This window comes from Macaca fascicularis, chromosome 9, assembly GCF_037993035.2.
Source record: "Macaca fascicularis isolate 582-1 chromosome 9, T2T-MFA8v1.1".
Taxonomy (NCBI): domain Eukaryota; kingdom Metazoa; phylum Chordata; class Mammalia; order Primates; family Cercopithecidae; genus Macaca; species Macaca fascicularis.
Genome location: NC_088383.1, coordinates 112,155,375 through 112,179,060, shown reverse-complemented (window position 1 = coordinate 112,179,060; position 23,686 = coordinate 112,155,375). Strand labels below are relative to the sequence as shown.

The window sequence follows — 23,686 nt, the reverse complement described above, 5'->3', positions numbered from 1 at the left end:
TGCCCCCTGGAAAACCTGTTTCTGTGAAAACAAACAGAAGCAAAATCAAAGAAAGCTTCTCAACTCTAGCCACAATAAATGATCTGTAGTTTACTGTAAACCTTTTCTGTGCTTGGTTATTTTGCCTGCATTGCCTTTCTTGCATTTTCCTAATGGAAAACTACTGATTGATTAAGATTCAGTTCAAACATTTTTTCCTGACCTCTCTAAACAACTGGTACTCTCTCCTCCATGTGATTTTATAGTACTTACTGAATTGCTGAAATTACTTAAAAGTCTCCTTTCTAGTAGGCTGAGTTCCTCAAGGATAAAGAGAGTAAATTACAATATAAGTTTCATGAGGGCTGGTACAGTCTTTTGTTTAATCACAGTATCTGGGTATAATAGTAGCTATTTATTTAATGAATCTATATATCTTCAGTGGGCTTTAAATTACTTGTTTATTAAATAAATTATAAATTAATAAGTGAATGAGTTATAAAATCCCAAAAGTAATCTTATTTTATGGGGTCAGACTTAGAAAGGAGAGTGTCTTCTTTGAAATCTTGAATACATGGCATTTTTAATGCCAGGACACAATACACAAATCTGTGTATTTTTGTATAATATCTGATTTCATTTTCTGTATAAGAAAGACTTGGATAATATTTTTAAATTTTTAATTTATTTGTTATGATTTTTGGAAACAGGGTCTCACTCTCCCACCCAGGCTGGAGTTCAGTGGTGTGATCTTGACTCACTACAGCCTTGATCTCCTAGACTCAAGCAATCCTCCTACCTCAGCCTCCCAAGTAGCTGGGACCACAGGTGCACACCACCATCCCCAGCTGATTTCTGTATTTTTTGTGGAGTTGGGGTCTCACCATGTTACCTAGGCTGGTCATGAACTCTTGAGCTAAAGCCATCTGCCTGCCTTGGCCTCCCAAAATGCTGAGATTACAGGTGTGAGCCACTGCTCCCGGCCTTGAATAATTTTTATGGATTTTAATATTGGTATTTAAATGAGAAGATCTAAAAGAAAACAAAGGAAAAGCTGCTTGACATTGGTCTTGGCAGTGATTTTTTTTGTTTAGGACACCAAAAGCACAGGCAACAAAAGCAAAAACAAGCGGGACTACCTCAAACTAAAAAGCTTCTGCACAGCAAAGGAGAAACAACAAAATAAAAAGGCAACCTATGGATTGGGAGAAACTGTTTGCGAATCATATATCTGATAAGGGATTAATATCTAAAATATATGAGCACCTCAAACAGTAACGATAAAAGGAATAACCCAAAAACGGGCAAAGGACCTGCGTAGACATTTCTCCAAAGCAAACGTGCAAATGGCTAACAGGTGTTTGAAAAGGTGCTTAACATCATTAATCATCAGGGGGAGTGCAAATCAAAACCACCATGAGTTATCATCTCATACCTATTAGAATGCCTTTTATCAAAAAGATAAGAAATAAATGTTGGCAAGGATGCAGTGAAAGGGGAATCTTTGTACACTGTTGGTGGCAATGTAAACTGATGCAGCCATCGTGGAAAATGCTGTAGAGCTTCCTAAACAAATTGAAAATAGAGCTGCCATATTACCCAGCAGTTCTTCTAGTTATAGTCCCAAAGGAAGTAAAATCACCACTTTGTAAAGATATCTGCACTCCCATGTTCATTGCAACATTATTTAGAGTAGCCAGGAGATGGAAAAAAACAAAATATCTGTTGATGGGCTGAATGAATAGATAAGGAAATTATGGTATATATACACACAATGGAATATTCAGCCGTAAAAAAGGAGATTCTTCTGTTTGCAACACCATTGACGAACCTAGAAGACATTATGCTAAGTGAAATAAGCCAGATACACCAAAGAATACTGCATGATTTCACATGTGGAATCTAAAAAAACAATCAAAAAAGGAAACCATAGAAACAAAGAGCAAAACAGTGATTGGAGGCCAGGCGTGGTGGCTCATGCCTGTAATCCCAGGACTTTGAGAGGCCAAGGTGGGAGGGTTGCTTGAGCCCAGGAGTTCAAGACCAGCCTGAGCAACATAGGTGAGCCTCTGTCTCTACAAAAAATAAAAAAATTATCCAGGCTAGGTGATGTGTGCCTGTAGTTCCTGCTGCTCGGGAGGCTGAGGTGAGAGGATCTCCTGAGCCTAGGAGGCTGAGGCTGCAGTGAGTCATGATTGTACCACTGCACTCCAGCCTGGGTGACAGAGTGACTCTGCCTCAAAAAACAAAAAACAATGTGGGGGAAGGATGGAAAGATGTAGATCAGAGGGTACAAAGTTGCAGATATGTTGGATGAATGTCTAATGTACAGCACGAGGGCTATATTTAATAATATTGTATTATGTACTGGTAATTTGTCAAGACAATAGATTTTAAGTACTTGTACCACAAAAAAAATAAAAAAAGACGTAAAGGTAACTATATGGGATAATGAGTATGTTAATTTGTTTGTATTAATCATTTCACTGTGTATATGTGTATCAAGATAAGTATATCAAACAGCATGTTGTGTTATACATCTTAATATATAATTTTAAAAGTTTAAAAAATCAGTTGGAAAAATAAATAAATGAGAAAACCTAGAAAAATAGCCAAATAACTTTATTAAACTTGAGAATTTATTTTCCAGTGTTGAGATAATATTTTTTATTATTTTCTATAGGGTGTTTGTGAACCGAAGTTTAGCCATGGAAAAGATAAAGTGTTTTGGTTTTGATATGGATTATACCCTTGCTGGTGAGTAGCAATTTCTGATTGCTTAAGAACTGCTGCTTTGGGTATAACACAGTGGGTTCACAGTAGGCAATTCAAATAACATTTGCTGACTTAATCATGTATTTGGCTACCAGAAGCTTTTATTATCAAATTGCTTCCACTAAGATTTATGAATATTGAAATTATCAGATATCCTTGAGATTTGGCTCATGAGTTTGCACACATAGATAGAAAAAGTATTAAATTTTACTATTTTAGAGATCCTGGTAAGAAATAATATGGGAAAATCATACATTGATACGTATATTTGGGCATTTTTGACTTTTACTCTTAGCCATTCTTTAGGTATGAGATTTTGTATCTCTTACTCTGCCACAGATAAACTTGTATCAGTTAAAAATTTTAATGTTAGTTTTTTTTTTGGAACGGAGTTTCACTCTTGTCTTCTAGGCTGGAGTGCAATGGCGCGATTTTGGCTCACTGCAACCTCCACCTCCTGGGTTCAAGCGATTCTCCTTCCTCAGCCTCCCAGGTGGCTGGGATTACAGGTGTGCGCCACCATACCCGGCTAAATTTTGTATTTTTAGTAGAGATGGGATTTCACCATGTTGGCCAGGCTGATCTCGAACTCCTGACCTCAGGTGATCTACCCAGCTTGGCCTCCCAAAGTGCTGGGATTACAGGCGTGAGCCACCACGCCCAGACAATACATTGTTATTAACACAAATGGGAAATGTGTTCATTTTCCATTTAAATGATTGCACACATAATATGTATAAGGCTTTTAAAAAACTAGAGCCGCAGCCATAAGAAAGAATGAGTTTGTGTCCTTTGCAGGGACATGGATGAAGCTGGAAGCCGTCATTCTCAGCGAACTGCACAGGAACCAAAAACCAAACACTGCATATTCTTACTTATAAGTAGGAGTTGAACATTGAGAACACATGAACACAGGGAGGGGAACATCACACACTGGGGCTTGTCCGGGGGTGGGAGGCAAAGGGAGGGAGAGCATTAGGACAAACACCTAATGCATGCAGGGCTTAAAACCTAGATGACGGGTTTATATGTGCAACAGACCACCATGGTACATGTATACCTATGTAACCTGCATGTTCTGCGCACGTATCCCAGAACTTAAAAAAAACAACAAAACCCAAAAAACTCAGAGATGTACTAGACTTGCTTTTCTGTACCTAGGGTATATGCAGGAATTTAGCCAGTCTTCCCAATGGTCAGCTGCAATTAGATGGAGGACTGGGCAAGAAGTCACTGAAACTCCATGACAAACATGGAAAAGATGAACTTCTTTTTTAACTTGTAGAATCCTTAGTCTGTGTAGATGTTTTCATCAGCATGTTTTGTCCTTAGGAGGTGGGGCATTGGGTACCATCTCATGGTCTTCTATTTGTGTAAACTTTGTGTTTAAGTTTCCACATCCTTTTTTATTAAATAAATTATATAGCTTCTGAAACCAACCAACCAACCAACCAAACAAACAAAAAACTAGAACCATTAGCTTTATTCATTATCCTATAGCCCTTACAGCAGCACTGTGCTGTTTTTCCCTTCCTTCTCTAAGATATATTTGAGTCAATGTATTAATCAATAGTTATAACATCTTTCCAGAACTTAGTAAAATATTTTCAATCTCGTGAAAATGCATTTAATTTAAGAAGTAATGGGAAGGTGGGATCAAGTTGAGCATATGTGCTTGCACGTGTGTGTGAAACTGTGACAGAATCTTTCAGAAATTGTCTCTTAAAAATTTTGTCTTTACACAAAAACCTTAAAATGTATAAAGACACTTCTTAGGAACTATTAATATAACAGTGCTAATTTGTCCATCTCAAATTAGAGAAATCGCAGTTTGATGTTCAGTTTAGGCTACAAATGTAAATGAATAATACATGTTCAAAAATGAAATTATGGAGGTACTTGCCACATAGATATGGCCATGATTTTTTTTTACCAAACAAGTAATACATTAAAAATATACACAGTTCCTGATTTGAATTTTTCTCTTCCCTCCATACTCTTTGTCGTTTATTTGTTTTTCTATTGCCTTAAGCTTATTTTTGCAGCATTTAATGTTTTTCTGATTGGTCACAGACACTTTTAGGAGTACTTGTCAGAAAGCAGGGGAAAGCAGTCTACTTTCTCAATGTAGATCTTGCCGTTCAAATGGGGAGAAAATCCTATAGTCTCTTCTTTCAAGAATTCTAGCTCTCTAGGGAAAGGAATGGTGAGATAATTTGGCAGCTGAAAGAGATTATCTAAAGCAGAAATAGAAGTTAATGGTGTCAAAAAGTGACAAACATTTTTCCCTTGGTTATTAAGACAATCTCATTACATTGAAATAGTTCAATTCAGTAAGTATTTATTGAGAATCTATAATGTGCCTGGCACATTTTGTTACTGAAAACTGAGATGATTATATATTCCCACAGAATAATGAAAAAATAAACTATCTTGTATATTGAAAAGGTCACTGAATCGGCCTTGCGCGGTGGCTCATGCCTATAATCCCAGCACTTTGGGAGACTGAGGCGGGCGGATTACTTGACAGGAGTTTGAGACCAGCCTGCCCAACATGGTGAAACCCCATCTCTACCAAAAAATACAAAAATTAGCTGGGTATGGTGGTTCTCGCCTATAGTCTCAGCTGTTCAGGAGGCTGAGGTGGGAGAATCTCATGAACCAGGGAGGCAGAGGTTGCAGTGAGCCGAGATGGTGCCACTGCACTCCAGCCTGGGCAACAGAGTGAGACCGTGTTTCAAAGAAAAAAATTAACTGAATCTGTCTCTAAACTTTAATGCACCTTATGATTTATTCTTTTTGTTTTTTGCAATGCCACTTCATATTTTAATGCTTTCTCCTAGTCTACACACAAATATATTTTGTGTATATTTAACAGTAAGTGTTAACATTTATTAAGTACTTATTATATGCCAGGACCTGTTCCAAGTGCTTTATATAGATTATCTCATTTAACACATGGATTCTGTTATTCACATCTGTTATTGAATATTTATAGAAACTCTTTGAAGCAGTTACTACTATCATCTTCATTTTACATATGACTGAGATTAAGCACTTTGTCCAAGGACATTTAGTTACGATGTACCTGAACCAAGATTCAGACCTAAGCATGCATATATGTATAGGCATATAATGTTAAAATTATCATTTTGGATAATGACAGTTTATCGAGATTTTCATATAAATAGAAACATACAGTGTGTTAGTCTGTTTTCACACTGCTGATAAAGACATACCTGAGACTGGGCAATTTACAAAAGAGATTTTTGTCTTGTTTTGTTTGAGATGGAGTCTCACTCTGTCACCCAGGCTGGAGTGCAGTGGTGCAGTCTCAGCTCACTGCAGCCTCTGCATCCTGGGTTCAAGCGATTATCCTGCCTCAGCCTCCCGAGTAGCAGAGATTACAGGTGCCAGCCACCATGCACGGCTAATTTTTGTATTTTTAGTAGAGACGCAGGGGGCAGTGGGGGTTTCATTATGTTGGCCAGGCTGGTCTGGAACTCCCGACCTCAGGTGATCTGCCTGTCTTGGCCTCCCAAAGTGCTGGGATTACAAGTGTGAGCCACTGAGCCTGACCAGAAAGAGGTTTCATGGACTTACAGTTCCACGTGGCTAGGGAAGCCCCACCATCATGGCAGAAGGTGAAAGGCATGTCTCACATGGCAGCAGACAGGAGAAGAGAGATTGTTCAGGGAAGTTCCCCTTTTTAAAACCATCAGATCTCATGAGACTTATTCACTATCACAGGAACAGCAAGGTTTGAAAGACACATCCCCATGATTCAGTTACCTCCCACTGGGTCCCTCCCACAACATGTGGGAATTCAAGATGAGATTTGGGTGGGGGTACAGCCAAACCATATCATTCTGCCCCTGGTCCCTCCTAAATCTCTTGTCCTCACATTTCAAAACCAATCATGCCTTCCCAACAGTCCCCGTCTTAACTCATTTCAGCATTAACTAAAAAGTTCACAGTCCAATATCTCATCTGAAATAAGGCAAGTCCCTTCTGCCTATCAACCTGTAAAATCACAAGCAAGTTAGTTACTTCCTAGATACAATGGGAACACAGGCATTGAGTAAATACAGCCATTTCAAATGGGAGAAATTGGCCAAAACAAAGGGGCTGCAGGCCCCATGCAAGTTTGAAATCCAGTGGGGCAGTCAAATCTTGAAGCTCCAAAATGATCTCTCTTGACCCTGTGTCTCACATCCAGGTCTCACTGATGCAAGAGGTGGATTCCCATGGTTTTGAGCCGCTCCACTTCTGTGGCTTTGCAGGGTACAGCTTCCCTCCCAGCTGCTTTCACGGGCTGGTGTTGAGTGTTTGTGGCTTTTCCAGGTGCACGGTGCAAGCTATCACTGGATCTATTATTCTGGGGTCTGGAGGATGGTGACCCTCTTCTCATAGCTCCACTAGGCAGTGCCCCAATAGGGACCCTGTGTGGGGGCTCAGACCCCACATTTCCCTTCTGAACTGCCCTAGCAGAGGTTTTCCATGAGAGCCCCACCCTGGCCGTAAACTTCTCCCTGGACATCCAGGCATTTCCATACATCCTCTGAAATATAGGTGGAGGTTCCTAAACCACACTTGTTGACTTCTGTGCACTTGCAGGCTCAACACCCCATGGAAGGTGCCAAGGCTTGAGGCCTGTAACCTCTGAAGCCATGGCCCCCGCTCTACATTGGCCCCTTTCAGCCATGGCAAGAGCGGCTGGTACTCAGGGCACCAAGTCGCTAGGCTGCACACAGCCTGGGCCTGGCCCATCAAACCACTTTTTCCTCTGAGGCCTCCTGGCCTGTGATGGAAGGGGCTGCCAAGAAGAACTCTGACATGCCCTGGAGACATTTTCCCCATTGTCTTGGTGATTAACATTGGGCTCTTCGTTACTTATGCAGATTTCCATACAGGGCTTGAATTTCTTCTCAGAAAATGAGTTTTCTTTTCTGTTGCATTATCAGGCTACAAATTTTTACGCTCTGCTTCCCTTATAAAACTGAATGACTTTAACAGCACCCAAGTCACCTCTTGAATGCTTTGCTGCTTAGAAATTTCTTCCACCAGATACCCTAAAGCATCTCTCTCAAGTTCAAAGTTCCACAAATCTCCAGAGCAGGGGCAAAACGCCACCAGTCTCTGTGCTAAAATATAGAAAGAGTTACCTTTGCTCCAGCTCCCAACAAGTTCCTCATTTCCATCTGAGACTTCCTCAGCCTAGAATTTATTGCCCATGTCACTATCAACATTTTTGTCAAAGCCATTCAACAAGTCTCTAGGAAGTTCTAAACTTTGCTACATTGTTCTGTCTTCTTCTGAACCCTCCAAACTGTTCTAACATCTATGTGTTACCCAGTTCCAAAGTTGCTTCCACATTTTCGAGTATCTTTTCAGCAATGCCCCACTCTACTGGTACCAATTTACTGTAGTAGTTTGTTTTCACGCTGCTGATAAAGACATACCTGAGATGGGGCAGTTTACAAAAGAAAGAGGTTTAGGCCAGGTGCAGTGGCTTATCCCAGCACTTTGAGAGGCTCAAGTGGGTGGATCACCTGAGGTCAAGAGTTCGAGACCTGCCTGGCCAACATGGTGAAACCCCGTCTCTACCAAAAATACAAAATTAGCTGGGTGTGGTGGTGTGCGCCTGTAATCCCAGCTACTTGGGAGGCAGGAGAGTCACTTGAACCCGGGAGGTGGAGGTTGCAGTGAGCCGAGATCGTGCCACTGCACTCCGGCCTGGGTAAAAAGATCAAAACTCCATCTCCAAAAAAAAAAAAAAAAAAAAAGAAGTTAATGAACTTAGTTTCACATGGCTGGGGTGGCCCCACAATCAAGGTGGAAGGTGAAAGGCGAAAGGTATGTCTCACATGGCAGCAGACAAGAGAAGAGAGCTTGTGCAGGGAAATTCCCCTTTTTAAAATCATCTAGATCTTGTGAGAGTTATTCATTATCACAAGAACAGCACAGGAAAGACACGCCCCTGTGATTCAGTTACTTCCCACTGGGTCCCTCCCACAACACGTGGAAATTCAAGATGAGATTTGGGTGGGGACGTAGCCAAGCCATATCATATATTACGTACTCCTTTTTGTCTGCCTTATTTTGCTCAGCATGTTTTTGTGATTCATTCACATTGTTGTCTACCAGTAAGTAGTTCATTCTTTTTTTAACTCTTGACGTAATTTTTAAAAATTATTTTAAAATTACTTTAGACTGCGGCTGGGCGTGGTGGCTCATGCCTGTAATCCCAGCACTTTGGGAGGCTGAGGTGGGCAGATCACGAAGTCAGGAGATCGAGACCATCTTGGCTAACATGGTGAAACCCCGTCTCCGCTAAAAAAAGTACCAAAAATTAGCCGGGCATGGTGGTGGGCACCTGTAGTTCCAGCTCCTTGGGAGGCTGAGGCAGGAGAATGGCGTGAACCCGGGAGGCAGAGCTTGCAGTGAGCCGCTGCACTCCAGCCTGGGTGACAGAGCGAGACACTGTCTCAAAAAAAAAAAACAAAAAACAAACAAACAAAAAAAAACAAAAAACTTTAGACCTACAGAAGAGCTACAAAAATAATTTAGAGAGTTCTCCTTTCCTCTCTCCTATGGTAACATCTTGCTTGACCATAGTACAATTATAAAAACTGAGAAATTAACATTAGTACAGTATTATTAGTTGAACTACGGACTTTATTTTTCATCAGTTTTTCCACTAATGTCGTCTTTTTATTCTAGGATCCAGTGCCGAATCGCATATTGCATTTAGTTGTCTTATCTCCTTAGTCTCTTCTAATCTGTGATTGTTCCTAAGTCTTCTCTTTCATTGCTTTGACACTTTTTTTTTTTTTTTTTTTTTTGAGACGAAGTTTGGCTCCTGTTTCCCAGGATGGAGTGCAGTAGCACAATCTCGGCTCACTGCAACCTCCACCTCCCAGGTTCAAGCAATTCTCCTGCCTCAGCCTCCCAAATAGCTGGGATTACAGGCATGCATCACCACACCCAGCTTATTTCTTATATTTAGTAGAGACAGGGTTTCATCATGTTGATCAGGCTGGTCTCGAACTCCTGACCTCAGGTGATCCACCTGCCTCAGCCTCCCAAAGTGCTGGGATTATAGGCATGAGCCACCATGCCCGGCCAACACTTTTTTAAAAATAAGAATTTTTTTTCTCTTTTGAGACAGTGTCTCACTCTGTTGCCCAGGCTGGAGTGCAGTGGTGCAATCATGGTTCACTGCAGCCTTAACCTCCCAGGCTTAGGTGATCCTCCCTTTTCAGCCTCCCAAGTAGCTGGAGATACAGGTGCAAGCCACCATGCCCAGATAACTTTTTTATTTTTCAGTAGTGACAGAATTTCACCATGTCACTCAGACTGGCCTGGAACTCCTGGGCTCAAGCGATCCACCTGCCTTGGCCTCCCAAAGTGCTGTGAGCCACTGCACCTGGTCTTGCTTTGAGACTTTTAAAGAGTACTGGCTAGGTATTTTGTAGAGTGTTCCACAATGTGGGTTTGTCTGCTTTGTGGTTCATAGAAAGCACCTTCTAGCTGTGTCCTCACATGGTGGAAGTGCTAAGGGGTCTCTCTTAGGCCTCTTTTTTAAGGGCAGTAATCCCATTCACAAGCGCTCTGCCTTTGTAAAAGAGGGCACCAATCACTTCCCAGAGGCCTCACTTCCTGACACCATCATATTGATGATTAGATTTCAACATATGAACTTTGAAGGACACGAATATTGAGACCATAGAATGAACTGTAAAACTATCTGTCTAGCATAATCTGTGAATTGGCTATTCTGGCAAACAGTGTTTTGAGTGATATATAATTACCTTACAGCATAGATAGATTACTAGTTTTCAGAGTTAGAATGTAGTGAAATTCTTAGAATACAGTGATCCTAGGATTGATGCTTCTGAAGTGTCTGCATAGGACATCACATGTCAAACATAACATCTCAAAGTCATATTTTGGAATGGTGTGTTCATTGAGAGGTGGTTATTGGCTCATGATCCTTATCACACTGTAAATTTGCCTAAATTTGTTCTGAGGAAACAGCTACATAGGGTTACCTCAAAGTTCTTTTTTCTTGTTTTCAGATGTGGGAAATACATATGACTTCTTTTTGGAAAGGATGAGGGGTGGGATTTAATCTTGGCAAATTGAGATATTTTCATAAGGAAACTGTGTTTTTGGTCTTCCTGAAGATGGTCACAGAAGACCTTCTTTGGGCAGAGGGGTTTTATTTTGATTTTTCAGCTTTTTCATGGTTCTATGAGTAGATAAGAAAATTTACTTTGAATAATGATGTTTTGAGAATCCTGTTGTTTATGTTAAATGCTGGAGTTGATAGAATTAGTGGTAAATAATTATTTAAAACTTTGATGTCACTAATGAATGAGGAAGAGGGTAACTGAAGCAAAAATACTATGTGGACTGTAGGAATGTTAAACCGTATATATAATAATTCTAAACTTGTAATTTTTCAAAAGTTAATGATACAGACCTTTGGTAAAGGTGTTACTGGGGGCTGTGGGAGAGTTGGTTGTTGGGAGTTTGTTGAGAGTTGAGAGTAGTTTGTTAAAAGAGAAATTGATGGCCTTTCTTGTATTAAAATGTTTCTTATTTTGCTTACAGTTTGGTAGTCATTTATTTCCCCAATGAAGTATGTCACATAGTGTTCAGTAACATAATCCATTCTGATGGGAGCTTCATTATCTTCATCTCATCTAAATGCTGACCTAATACCAAAAATATTTTTCAGAGAAGATTCCTTTGTCACCAATTATCCCCATAATTGAAGCCAGCTATGTATTATTTGCAAGATTTCTATGTAAGACTAACATTTGTATATAGAACAGCAACAAAATATGTAAAAATCTTGTTTATTGACACAAGTAATTTTGCCTGGTTGTCTTGAACCTAAATCAGTATTAATCCTGAATCTGCTACCCATAGAATGCCAGTATTTGTATTTAGCTCCTTATGTTTGTATTATTGTAGATTAACACTTTATTTCTCTAATGAGATTATGTACATTAATTATGCTTTAACTACAGTTGACCCTTGAATAATACAGGAGTTAAAGGCACTGACTCCCATGCAATCGAAAACCCTTAACTCTTCCCACATTTAACTACTAATAGCCTATTTTTGACCAAATACTTATTGATAACATAAACAGTCAGTTGACACATATTTTGTATATTGTATATATTATATACTATATTTTTACAAAAAATTAGCCACAAAAATTGTTAAGAAAAACATAAGGAAGAGAAAATACATTTACTATTCATCAAGTGGAAGTGGGTCATCATAAAGGTCTTCATTCTCATTATCTTCATGTTGAGTAGGTTGAGGAGGAAGAGGAAGAGACGGTGTTGGTCTTGCTGTCTCAGGGGCAGCAGAGGCAAAGGAGGTGGAGGATACAGGAGAGGAGGCAGGAGAGGTAGGCACACTTTTATTGTAAAAAGTCTGAAGGGCGGGGCACAGTGGCTCATGTCTGTAATCCCAACATTTTGGGAGGCCGAGGCAGGTGGATTGCTTGAAGCCAGGAGTTTGAGACTAGCCTAGGGAACCTAATGAGACCCAGTCTCTACAAAAACTTTTCAGAAATTAGCCAGACATCATGGTGTGTGCCTGTAGTTCCAGCTATTCCGGAGACTGAGATGGGAGGATCACTTGAGCCCAGGAGTTTGAGATTTCAGTGAGCTGTGGTCATGGCGCTGCACTTCCCCCTGGGTGATACATCAAGACCTTGTCTCCAAAAAAATAAAAATAAAAAATTCACATAGAAGTGGACCTGCGCAGTTCAAACCCACATTATTCAAGTCAACTGTAGTTTGTCTACCGAGTACAGATGAGTTTATAAATGAAAGTCATGTTTAGAATCTAGATAGTACTGAACCATACGTATTAGCTTTACCACTGGCCAAGAGTGGACTGTTTTGTTTTGTTTTGTTTTGTTTGTTTGTTTGTTTGTTAGTTTTTTAGACGGAGTCTCACTCTGTCCCCCAAGCTGCAGTGCAGTGGCATGATCTCCGCTCACTGCAACCTCCGCCTTCCGGGTTCAAGCGATTCTTCTGCCTCAGTCTCCTGAGTAGCTGGGACTACAGGCATACACCACCATGTCCTGTTAATTTTTGTATCTTTTGTAGAGATGGGGTTTCACCATATTGGCCAGGCCGGTCTCTAACTCCTGACTTTGTGATTCGTCTGCCTTGGCCTCCCAAAGTGCTGAGATTACAGATGTGAGCCACCACACCTGGCTAACAATGTTTTATATAAAAAGTACCCATCAAGCGTATTTACAATTCCTCTTTCACACCAAGTTACTTTAGTGGCATTCTTTGCACATGATATGTATCAGGATTTGGCCCTTTGCATTTTGACTTCCTCTGCAGATATGTGTTTTTCTTTTCCCTTTTTTTGAGGCTTCTTTCTCCCTTAATTAGACCTGTTGGGTGCTCTAGTTTCCCATTGTATTAAGTTGCTCTCATGTATATACTTTCTATACCCCAGAGTTTTCATTTGTGGTCCTTACTTGAGCACACAGTCTTTTTAGCCTTTTTATGGTTATGTGACCCACACAGATGGGTCAGGCTAACCCCAGGACCAAACAAGCTAAAAAAGATCTTGAAAGCCAATCTAAGATTAGGTCTTTGGACTTGGGAGAGAGCAAGAAAGTTGTTGTTGTTGTTGTTGTTGTTTTTTTGAGACGGAGTCTGGCTCTGTCACCGAAGCTGGAGTGCAGTGGCCGGATCTCAGCTCACTGCAAGCTCCGCCTCCCGGGTTTACGCCATTCTCCTGCCTCAGCCTCCCAAGTAGCTGGGACTACAGGTGCCCGCCACTTTGCCCGGCTAGTTTTTTTGTATTTTTTAGTAGAGACAGGGTTTCACCATGTTAGCCAGGATGGTCTCGATCTCCTGACCTCGTGATCCGCCCGTCTTGGCCTCCCAAAGTGCTGGGATTACAGGCTTGAGCCACCGCGCCCGGCCAAGAAAGTTGTTTTTAATCAAACTATGCCCTCTCCACAAAATGAAGGGATTAATCTATACTATTTCTGAATTTTGTTTCTTTGGTTTTATTTGAATAGACAGCTGCTAAAAGTGTGTTGCTGAATTTGTTGTTACCAACAGTGGACAATAGAGTGAAAACAGAAAACAGAATTGGTATTTTTCAGGCTGTTCAGTGCTTGTTTTTTTCAAATGGCTAATAGGCACGAACAGACTAGTGATTTCTATTAGTATTGTTACTTAGTTTTATAATATTAAATCCAGAAATCTAGTTCTGAGACTTCAAATGAGAAATTCTTTTCCAAGTAAATGAGTGACATAAAGTCCTTAACATTACCTCCTCATGGTTACAGATCAGCATCTGACAGACTGCTAATCTGCAAAATGTAGTTTCTTCAAGAAACAAAATGCTAGCCAGCAGCTGTTAAGTGAGAGTAATCTGAGTGTAAGAAGTCATTTTTTTTTCTTTCCATCATCTTTCCACGCCGCCACAATGGTGCACATGAATGACTTGGCTGATGCCCTCAAGAGCATCAACAATGCCGAAAAGAGAGGCAAATGCCAGGTTCTTATGAGGCTGTGCTCCAAAGTTACTGTCCGGTTTTTTTACTGTGATGATGAAGCATGGTTACATTGGCAAATTGAAATCATTGATGATCACAGAGCTGGGAAAATTGTTGTGAACCTCACAGGCAGGCTAAACAAGTGTGGAGGGATAGATGAGCCCCAGATTTGATGTGCAACTCAAAGATCTAGAAAAATGGTAGAATAATCTGCTTCCATCCCACCAGTTTGGTTTCATTGTACTAACGATCTCAGCTGATATCATATGAAGAAGCAAGACGAAAACGCACAGGAGGGAAAATCCTAGGATTCTTTTTCTAGAGATATAATACATATTTATAAATAAAATGCCTCATGGAAAAAAAACTGATTTTTTTTAAAAGGCAGAATAATTCTCTTTTCTGTTAAATTATATTAAATATAATTTCATTAAATTTAATTATTGTATTATTAAATTACATATTATATATTAAATATAAGTCCCATACATTCCAACTAGTCTTATTGTTATCCTTACTCTAGAGGTTATGTGGTTGGAGGGAAAAACCTCAGAGTGTGGTAGACCTGGGTTGGATCCCAGTTCTGCCTTGTACTAGCTCTTGACCACCAGCATGTTAAGCTATGTCTCAGTTTCTTCTTTTAATTTTTTAAAAGGCGGGGGGATGTGGTAGGGTTACACTTTTGGCTAAGGTTTAAATGCAATAGTGTACATAAAATGACTAGTGCAGTGACTAGTGTACTCTTTGACTGGTGATACCAAGGTATTAATACACCGAAACTTGAGCTGAAAGGGAAAAAAATCTAAGGAATAAGGAGAAAGATACCAATATTAACCTTATTTACACTTGTATATATTACGGAAAAACCTGGCATGCTTGGTAGATGGCAGTGGAATGTTTAATGCTCTGTTGTGTGTGTGTAAGTATTGCAAATGATCATGAACTTAATAGAAAGTTAAAGCTCTTTTCTGAGCAGCTCTTAACGACAGGGTATTTTGGCAACAGAGCATGTTTCCATGAGCATGTTTACCAGTGTGCTGAAGGAAATAGATTTTGGACAACAGGTCCTTCTTTAAATTAAAAACATATTTCTTTATGACAGAGGTGTCATTAATATGCTTCTAATAGATGCAAGGAGAGTTACTTGCCTTTTTGAAACAATAAGAAAGGTAGAAAGAAATAGTTAACTTTTGTAGTTGCACGAAAGACTAAATGTGGTAAATTTCATGAAGTTAAGACAAAGAATTATACATGTAGAATTATTAAATTTCCAGAAGTCTTAACCCCAAGGAAGACTACAGCAACATACTAGTAGGGAGTGGGGGGATGAGTTGTTAATATGTATTTAAGCCCTTCAGAAATATAGAGTGACTCTTGGTTTAGGATTATGAAAATGTAGTATTTCTAACTTGACTCATTTGGGAAATCATAATGACTTCCCACCCCCCCCACCCCCCCCCCAATTACGAAGGCTTGAGTTTTTTGGCTCTTTTGTGAATCTTGTGCTTGGAAATCCAGAAGGAGGTACATTCCAGTTTTTTTTCCAGCTCCAGCACTATAGATTCTGTGCCATTTCAGTAAATCCAGCAATAAGCTCCTTATTTCTGTTATCATTTCAGAATCAGTGGATACCATGGCTAGTGTCCACTCCTTCTCTTTTCTCTGAGAAATTTTCAGGAGGATAAGAATGAACATTTGTTGAACATGTACTAGAAAATGTACTTTATGTACAATGTACCTTTTAATCCTCACCACAGCCTGCTGAGGTAGGGATTACTAGCAACATTGTACAAAAATGAGGCTAGGCATGATTGCTCACAGGGGTAATCCCAGTGCTTTGGGAGGTTGGAGAGCCCTTGGGCCCAGGAGTTGAAGATCCATCTGTGCAGCATAGTGAGACCTCATCTCTACAAAATAAATAAAGAGTAGCAGGGTGTGGTACAGCAAACCACCATGGCACATGTTTACCTGTGTAACAAACCTGCACATACTGCATGTGTACCCTGGAACTTAGAGGAAAAAAAAAAAAGATTAGCTGTGTGTAGTAGTACACGCCTGTAGTCCCAGCTACTTGGGAAGCAGAGGGAGGAGGATGGTATTAGCCAAGGAGTTTGAGGTTTTGGTGAGTTGTGATTGCGCCTGTACCCTGGGCTGTAGAGTGAGACCCTGTCTCAAACAAACAAAAAGTCAAAAAATCAAAAAGGCTACAGATAAAATGACCTACATATAGTGTAGGGGAAAGAAATGTCTTTCCTTCCCATCTTAAGTTCATGGCTGTAGCCGCTATAACAAAAGACAGATTAGTGAGAGAAAAGCATACAGATTAATTTAATGTAAGTTTTTTGGGACACGGGAGCCTTCATAAGGAAATTAAGACCTGAAGAAATGAGTAAACCTGTGTATTTTCTGTGACAGGATTGATAAAGAAGTGGATAGTTGTAGAGAAGTATGATTGGACAAAAGGGGGTATGATCTAATGGTAATAAACTGGGAGGAATTTAGTAAGCTCTGTTCATTCAGAATCTTTGCTGCGTCCCTAGGTCTTCAGAGGTAAGGAGGTTCCTTTCCTCTTGGTGTAAGGAGGACACCTCTCAAATGAGAGTAGTATGACCTGCTTTAGGGGAAGGTGAGAAAAATTCTTCCTAGGTTTTTTTTTTTGAGACGGAATCTTGCTCTCGCCCAGGCTGGAGTGCAGTGGCGCCATCTCGGCTCACTGCAAGCTCTGCCTTCCGGGTTCACGCCATTCTCCTGCCTCAGCCTCCTGAGTAGCTGGGACTACAGGCGCCCGCCACCATGGCCGGCTAATTGTATTTTTAGTTGAGACGTGGTTTCACCGTGTTAGCCAGTATGGTCTCGATCTCCTGACCTCGTGATCTGGCTGCCTCAGCCTCCCAAAGTGCTAGGATTACAGGCGTGAGCCACCGCCGCCAGGCCAATTCTTCCTAGATTTTATGACTTGCTTTAGGGAAGAAGTGGGGTGGTGAGAGTGACCTTCCTGCTTCTGCTGTTTTCTTAAATGCCAAGGTACCATATTTTGGGTTCAAATGTCCTAAACCCTGTCAATAACTAGCAACTGATTTGTTAAAACTCATAATTGGAATTTAAACTCAGGTCAGTTTCTATTTCTCATGCTGCTCCCAGCTTTCAGAACAGAAATTATCCAGTAACTCTAGATGAGATATCAATAAGAGAGAAAAACCTGTAAACAAAAGAGATCATCCTTAATTTTTCCCCCCAAATGAAAACCCTGCCTAGGGCAAAACTGCATCTTTTGCCATTGAATTGTAATCTTTATCTTTAGAACACATAGTTAAAACATAGTTTCTCTTTTGCTTAATTTTTAGAAATAATCTTAAAGCTTCATTAAGTCTCAGGATTACTATGTAAGTACTGTATTAGAAATGTTATTAGAATTATTATTATTATTATTATTTTGAGACAGAGTCTTGCCCTGTCACCTAGGCAGGAGTGCAGTGCGGTGATCTCAGTTCACTACAACCTCCTCCTTCCGGATTCAAGCGATTCTCACACCTCAGTCTCCCAAGTAGCTGGGATTACAGGCGTCCGCCACCATGCCTGACTAATTTTTGTATTTTTAGTAGAGACGGGGTCGGCCAGGCTGGTCCAGGCTGGTCTTGAACTCCTGACCTCAGGTAATCTGCCCTCCTCAGCCTCCCAAAGTGCTGGGATTACAGGCTTGAGCCATCATGCCCCACCAAGAATTCTAAAATTAAACAGTGCATTTTTTTCTCTATTAAAAAATCTTAGGGGGATTGGAAATATATTTTAGGTTCCTCTCTTTTGAATTTTTCTGCCCTCCCCTCCTTTCTAGGCCATATTATTAGCCTCTGGGGAGTTATCCCAAACCCAAGCACTTGGCATTAACAAACCTAAAGTGTGGGAATGGTGACTGAATAAAGCTGTTAAGAGTACCAGGGAAGAAATTAAGACAAAGTGGCTCATGGTGTCAGTAAATCAGAGCATTATCTTGCTACTAGCAGAGGCATCTCAGGACCTTTGATCCCTGCCCTCTTGAACATAGTAGATGCACTCTGATCTTGTTTTATTGTTATTGGAATGGACTCAAGTCACTTGACATTTAAGTGAACATGTTTTGGATGGTGTGTTTACTTGGACTAGAGTCCAGGGCACTCATCGTGTTTCTGTCAGCAATTGTATATCCTCACCAAACTTACTGGCATTGGAGGTGCTTAAATGGGTGAGAAAAACAATTTAAAGTAAGAAATATTATGCAGTATTGGTGTATTGTCACTACAGACATCTCAAGTCCAGCATTGTAAAAATTTATGGTAAAATGTATAGAATATAAAATTACCATTTTAAACCATTTTCAAATATACAATTCAGTGGCACTAAGCACATTCAGTGGCACTAAGCACAATGCTCACCACTATCCATTTCCAGAACTTTTTCATCATCCCAAACAGAAACTCCATACCCATTAAGCAATAACTCCCCATTCCCTCCACCCCTCAGTCGCTAGTAACCTCTAATTTATTTTCTGTCTCTATGAATTTGTGTATTCTAGATATTTCATAAAAGTTAAATTGTACAATATTTGTTTTATGTCTGGCTTATTTCTTTTAGCATAATATTTTTCAAATTTGTCCATGTTATAGCATGTATTACCTTTTGAGACTGAATAATATTCTATTGTAGGTATATACCACATTTTGTTTATCTGTTCATCTGCTGATGGACGTTGGGATTGTCTCCACCTTTTGGCTGTTATGAATAGGCTGCTGTGAACATTGGTGTTTAAGCATCTGTTTGAGTTCCTGCTTCCTGCTTTCAGTTCTTTTGGGTGTATACCCAGGAATGGAATTGCTGGATCGTAATGTAAGTCTATGTTTAGCTTTTTGAAGAACTGCCAAACTGTTTTCCACAGTGGCTGTAACATCTTACATCCCCACCAGCAATACATGAATGAGAGTTCCAATTTCTTCACATCTTGGCAATACTTATTTTCAGGTTTCTTGTTGTTGTTTGATAATACTTATCCTACTGGGTGTGAAGTTAAGGTATCTTATTATGGTTTTGATTTAATGTTTCTCTAATGGCTGGTGATATTAAGCATCATTTCATGTGTTTATTTAGTCATTTATATAACTTCTTTGGAGAAATGTCAGTTTTTTTAAATTAGGTTTTTAAAATAACTGGAGTTACATATTCTGCATATTAATATTTATGTATTCTGGATATTAATCCCTCATCAGATACATGATTTGCAAATATTGTCTCTCATTCTATGGGTTTTCTTTTCCCTCTCTTGATCATGCCTTTTGAGGCACAAAAGTTTTTAATTTTGAAGTCCAGTTTATCTGTTTTTTTCTACTGTTGCCGGTGCTTTTGCTGTCATAGCTGTTAAATCATTCCCAAATCCAATATAAGGAAGATTTTCTGCCATGTTTTCTTCTAAGAGTTTTATAGTTTTAACTCCTATATTTAGGTCTGTGATCCATTTTGAGTTTACTTCTTTTCTTTTCTTTCTTTCTTTTTTTTTTTTTTGAGAAAGGGTCTCTGTCATCCAGGCTGGAGTGCAGTGATGCGATCTCAGCTCACTGCAACCTCCACCTCCCAGGCTCAAGTGATTCTCCCATTTCAGCCTCCCAGGTAGCTGGGACTACAGGCTTGTGCCATCATGCCTGGCTAATTTTTAAATTTTTTTGTAGAAACGGGGTTTCACCATGTTGCCCAGGCTGGTCGCTAATTCCTGGACTCAAGCAGTCCACCAGTCTTAGCCTCCCAAAGTGCTAGGATTACAGGCGTAAGACTGCAACTGGCCATGCCTTTTTTTGTTTAATGAAACCAATGACAAGGTAAAGGTCAGTGTTTGTGCTTTAGCATTTCTTCTTAAAGAAAGATGAAACTCTTCATAATAGTGATGAATTAAGATGGAAGATTAGCTGAGTTGAACTTACTATGGATAGTGTGTAAACCAGTTGCATCTATTTGAAGTTCTTACTGTGACGAGTGGTCTCTAAGGAATGTATTTGTTGAAAAGTCTTTGGTACAAACCAAGAAAGGTAACCTTTATCAAAAAGACCAAATAAATTCTCATTGTCCTAGTTCATGAAATAATACTCAGGGCATGCACCTCACAACTTAGAAAATGCGCGTTACCTCACCCTACTGGCTTCCATATTACACGTGCAAGAGATGTTTGTATGAGAGAATGAGTGCTTCTAAGTCAGTGAAACCTACCAACCTATATATACCCTCTGACTTTTTTTTTTGGAGACAAAAATTTGCTCTTGTTGCCCAGGCTGAAGTGCAGTGGCGCAATCTCAGCTCACCTCAACCTCTGCCTCCTGGATTCAAACGATTCTCCTGCCTCAGCCTTCTGAATAGCTGAGATTACAGGCATGTGTCACCATGCCCGGCTAATTTTATATTTTTAGTAGAGATGGGGGTTTCTCCATGTTGGTCAGGCTGGTCTCGAACTCCCGACCTCAGGTGATCCACCCATCTCGGCTTCCCAAAGTGCTGGGATTACAGGCATGAGCCACCACGCCCGGCCCTGTGACTTATTCTTAAGAGATTTATCGGTTTGTGAATGGATCAAAAGCATACAACTGAAGATTAAAGAACAGAAAAATAGGTGTAGTTTGACTTAAGAATGCATTAATGATCTCCCTTAGTGATCTTTTTTCTTAAGAGTTTTTGGACTTTTGCCCTCCCCCACAAACAGGGTAGAGTAAGAGAATAAGCTGAGTATTTAAACGGAGAAACCAGGGTAACAGATAAAAAGAAAAAAAAAAATCCCTGTCCAAAAAGAGATGATCCCTTAAAAAAAAAAAGATAACTGTGGTTAATAAAATTATTAATAAAAAGAAATTAGAAAACATTCATAAAACTAAACAAAGTAAAAATCTAATCAGAATATATTATGAGGACCCAGCCTCTAAAGGAGATTTGTGATGATGAAATGTGATAATTTTGTCCATCTCTACAAAAAAAATGCAAAAATTAGTTGAGCGTGGTGCACGTCTATAATCCAAGCTACTCTGGAGGCTGAGGCGGGAGAATTGCTTGATCCTGGGAGGCGGAGGTTGCACTGAGCCGAGATTGTGCCACTGCACTCCAGCCCGGGCTACAGAATGAGACCTATCCAAAAAAAAAAAAAAAAAGGAAAAGAAATGTGATAATTTCATGCCACATTCATTGAATTGTATCAGCGTTCTGATTAGCATAAACTGAAGTTGACAAAGCCTATGGTGAATAGATTTGCATAGCTGGTAGGTTCATTCTTTATAGTTTTAACTATGAAGCAATAAACGATTAATAGACTATAAAGACTACTGTGATACAGGATTTATACTTTACTTTTTTTCCAAAAGGCATTTGAGGTGACTTGCAAAATTAAGCACATATGAAATGGGGCAAAGGACTAATTTTTTTAAATAAAGCACATAAGAAAATATGCCTCCAAATAGATGTTATCCTTCATATAGTTACCTTATTGAGGAAAACTTACTCCAATATTGCTTGCTTAGACATTTTAGGAATTCTTTTGGAATTGTTTTCAGAGCCAGCTTATAAACTCAAAACCTGCTTTATTGTTTTACATAGTCATACTTTTTTTTAAACCCAGCTCGTTTTCCCCATTTATTCGTTAGTTGCTCCAAATAACCCTCACCTCCAATTAAATTCATCACCTGTTGAGGAACAAACATGTGCCACCAGGGAGGATGTCTAGAATAATGTGCCGTAGACTCTAAAAGTAATTTGAAAATAAGAATTCTCAATGTTTTGAGTAGTGGTTGCAATACTAGAATAAATACATATTGCTTCTGGATAAATACAGTTGCTTCTGCATATTGTTTGTTGTTGTTGTTGTTGTTTTGAGACAGGTTCTTGCTCTGTCACCCAGGCTGCAGCACAGTGGTGCAATTGTAGTTTACTATAACCTTGAACTACTTGGCTCAAGTGATCCTCTTACCTCAAACTCCTGAATAGCAAGGACTATAGGTGTATGCCACCATGGCTGGCTAATTTTTAAATTTTTTGTAGAGACAGGGCCTTGCTATGTTGCCGAGTTGGATCTTGAACTGCTGGGCTCAAGCAGTCCTCCTACCCCAGCCCCCAAAAGTGCTAAGACTGTTGATGTGAGCCATCACACCCAGCCTGGGAGTGATTGTTTTGAATGGGTGAAGGCTCATTTCGATGTGTAAGTTCTATTATGTTTGTTTTTAAACAGACATTATTAGTCATATATCATAATACAGTTTGATTATTTTCATTTCAGAATTCCATTTTTGTTTCTGTTATTTTGAGATAATTGTCTTTTAGAGAGAGACAGCTTAATTTGGAGCAAATCCATTGATTGTTAGGTAAAAATACTTGTCATTTGTAGTTTGTTTCTTTAACTGAACTAAGCTTTATTTAAACTAAGCTACTTTTGGTGTCATCCCTTATTTAAAAATTTTCTCAGTGGTTACACTGTTTTATTTTCTTTAGCCCAATATACCACCTATCTCTTGCTCTGATTTCCTAAGAATATTAATACCTGATAATAATAACCAGTACTATCTTACCAAAAGAACAATGCTGTTGGTAGAACAGGTTTTCTCATTAAGACTGTGAAGGGGTGGCCTGCCCCTCCACACCTGTGGGTGTTTCTCGTTAGGTGGAACGAGAGACTTGAGAAAAGAAATGAGACACAGAGACAAAGTATAGAGAAAGAAAAAGTGGGCCCAGGGGACCGGCGCTCAGCTTTCAGAGGACCCACGCCGGCACCGGTCTCTGAGTTCCCTTAGTATTTATTGATAATTATCTTTACCATCTTAAAGATAAAGGAGTGGCTGGACAATAGGATCATTGTAGGGAGGAAATCAGCAGTAAGACATATGAACAAAAATCTCTGTGACATGAATAAGTTTAAAGGAAAATGCTGTGCCTTGAGATGCATATGCAAACATCTCCATAAACCTTTTAACAGCATTGTTTCAGCCTATCACATGGGGAGAAACCTTGGACAATACCCAGCTTTCCTAGGCAGAGGTCCCTGGGACCTTTGGCCGTGTATGTGTCCCTGGGTAGTTGAAATTAAGGGAATGGTGATGACTTTTAACCAGCCAGCTGCCTTCAGGCACTTGTTTAACAAAGACATATCCTGCACAGCCCAAAATCCATTAAACCTTGAGTCACCACAGCACATGTCTCTTGCAAGGACAAGGTTGGGGGTAGGGTCACAGATTAACAGCATCTCAAATACAGAACAAAATGGAGTCTCTTATGTCTGCTTCTTTCTATATAGACACAGTAACAGGCTGATCTCTCTTTCTTTTCCCCACAGACTGTAATATTGACAACGTAGTATAGTTCTGTATATATATAGTATAACAT

At 39.8% G+C, this 23,686-nt stretch overlaps 1 protein-coding gene across 17 annotated transcripts in view; it reads left to right on the top strand.

The window, feature by feature from the left end:
• The window catches only part of NT5C2 (5'-nucleotidase, cytosolic II), a 195,152-nt gene that overhangs the window by 142,580 nt on the left and 28,886 nt on the right, over nucleotides 1-23,686 (top strand). For 12 of the 17 annotated variants that reach the window (XM_045362218.3, XM_005566334.5, XM_005566332.5 and 9 more), the window contains one exon: nucleotides 2,663-2,736. The exons of 1 other annotated variant lie outside the window; for it this stretch is intronic. In XM_045362218.3, the coding sequence (XP_045218153.1) occupies nucleotides 2,663-2,736 (74 nt within the window). Of the gene's footprint in view, nucleotides 1-2,662; nucleotides 2,737-18,997; nucleotides 19,178-23,686 lie in introns of all 17 variants that reach the window. 4 more of the 17 variants (XM_074002624.1, XM_074002628.1, XM_074002625.1 and 1 more) reach the window with 1 other exon arrangement.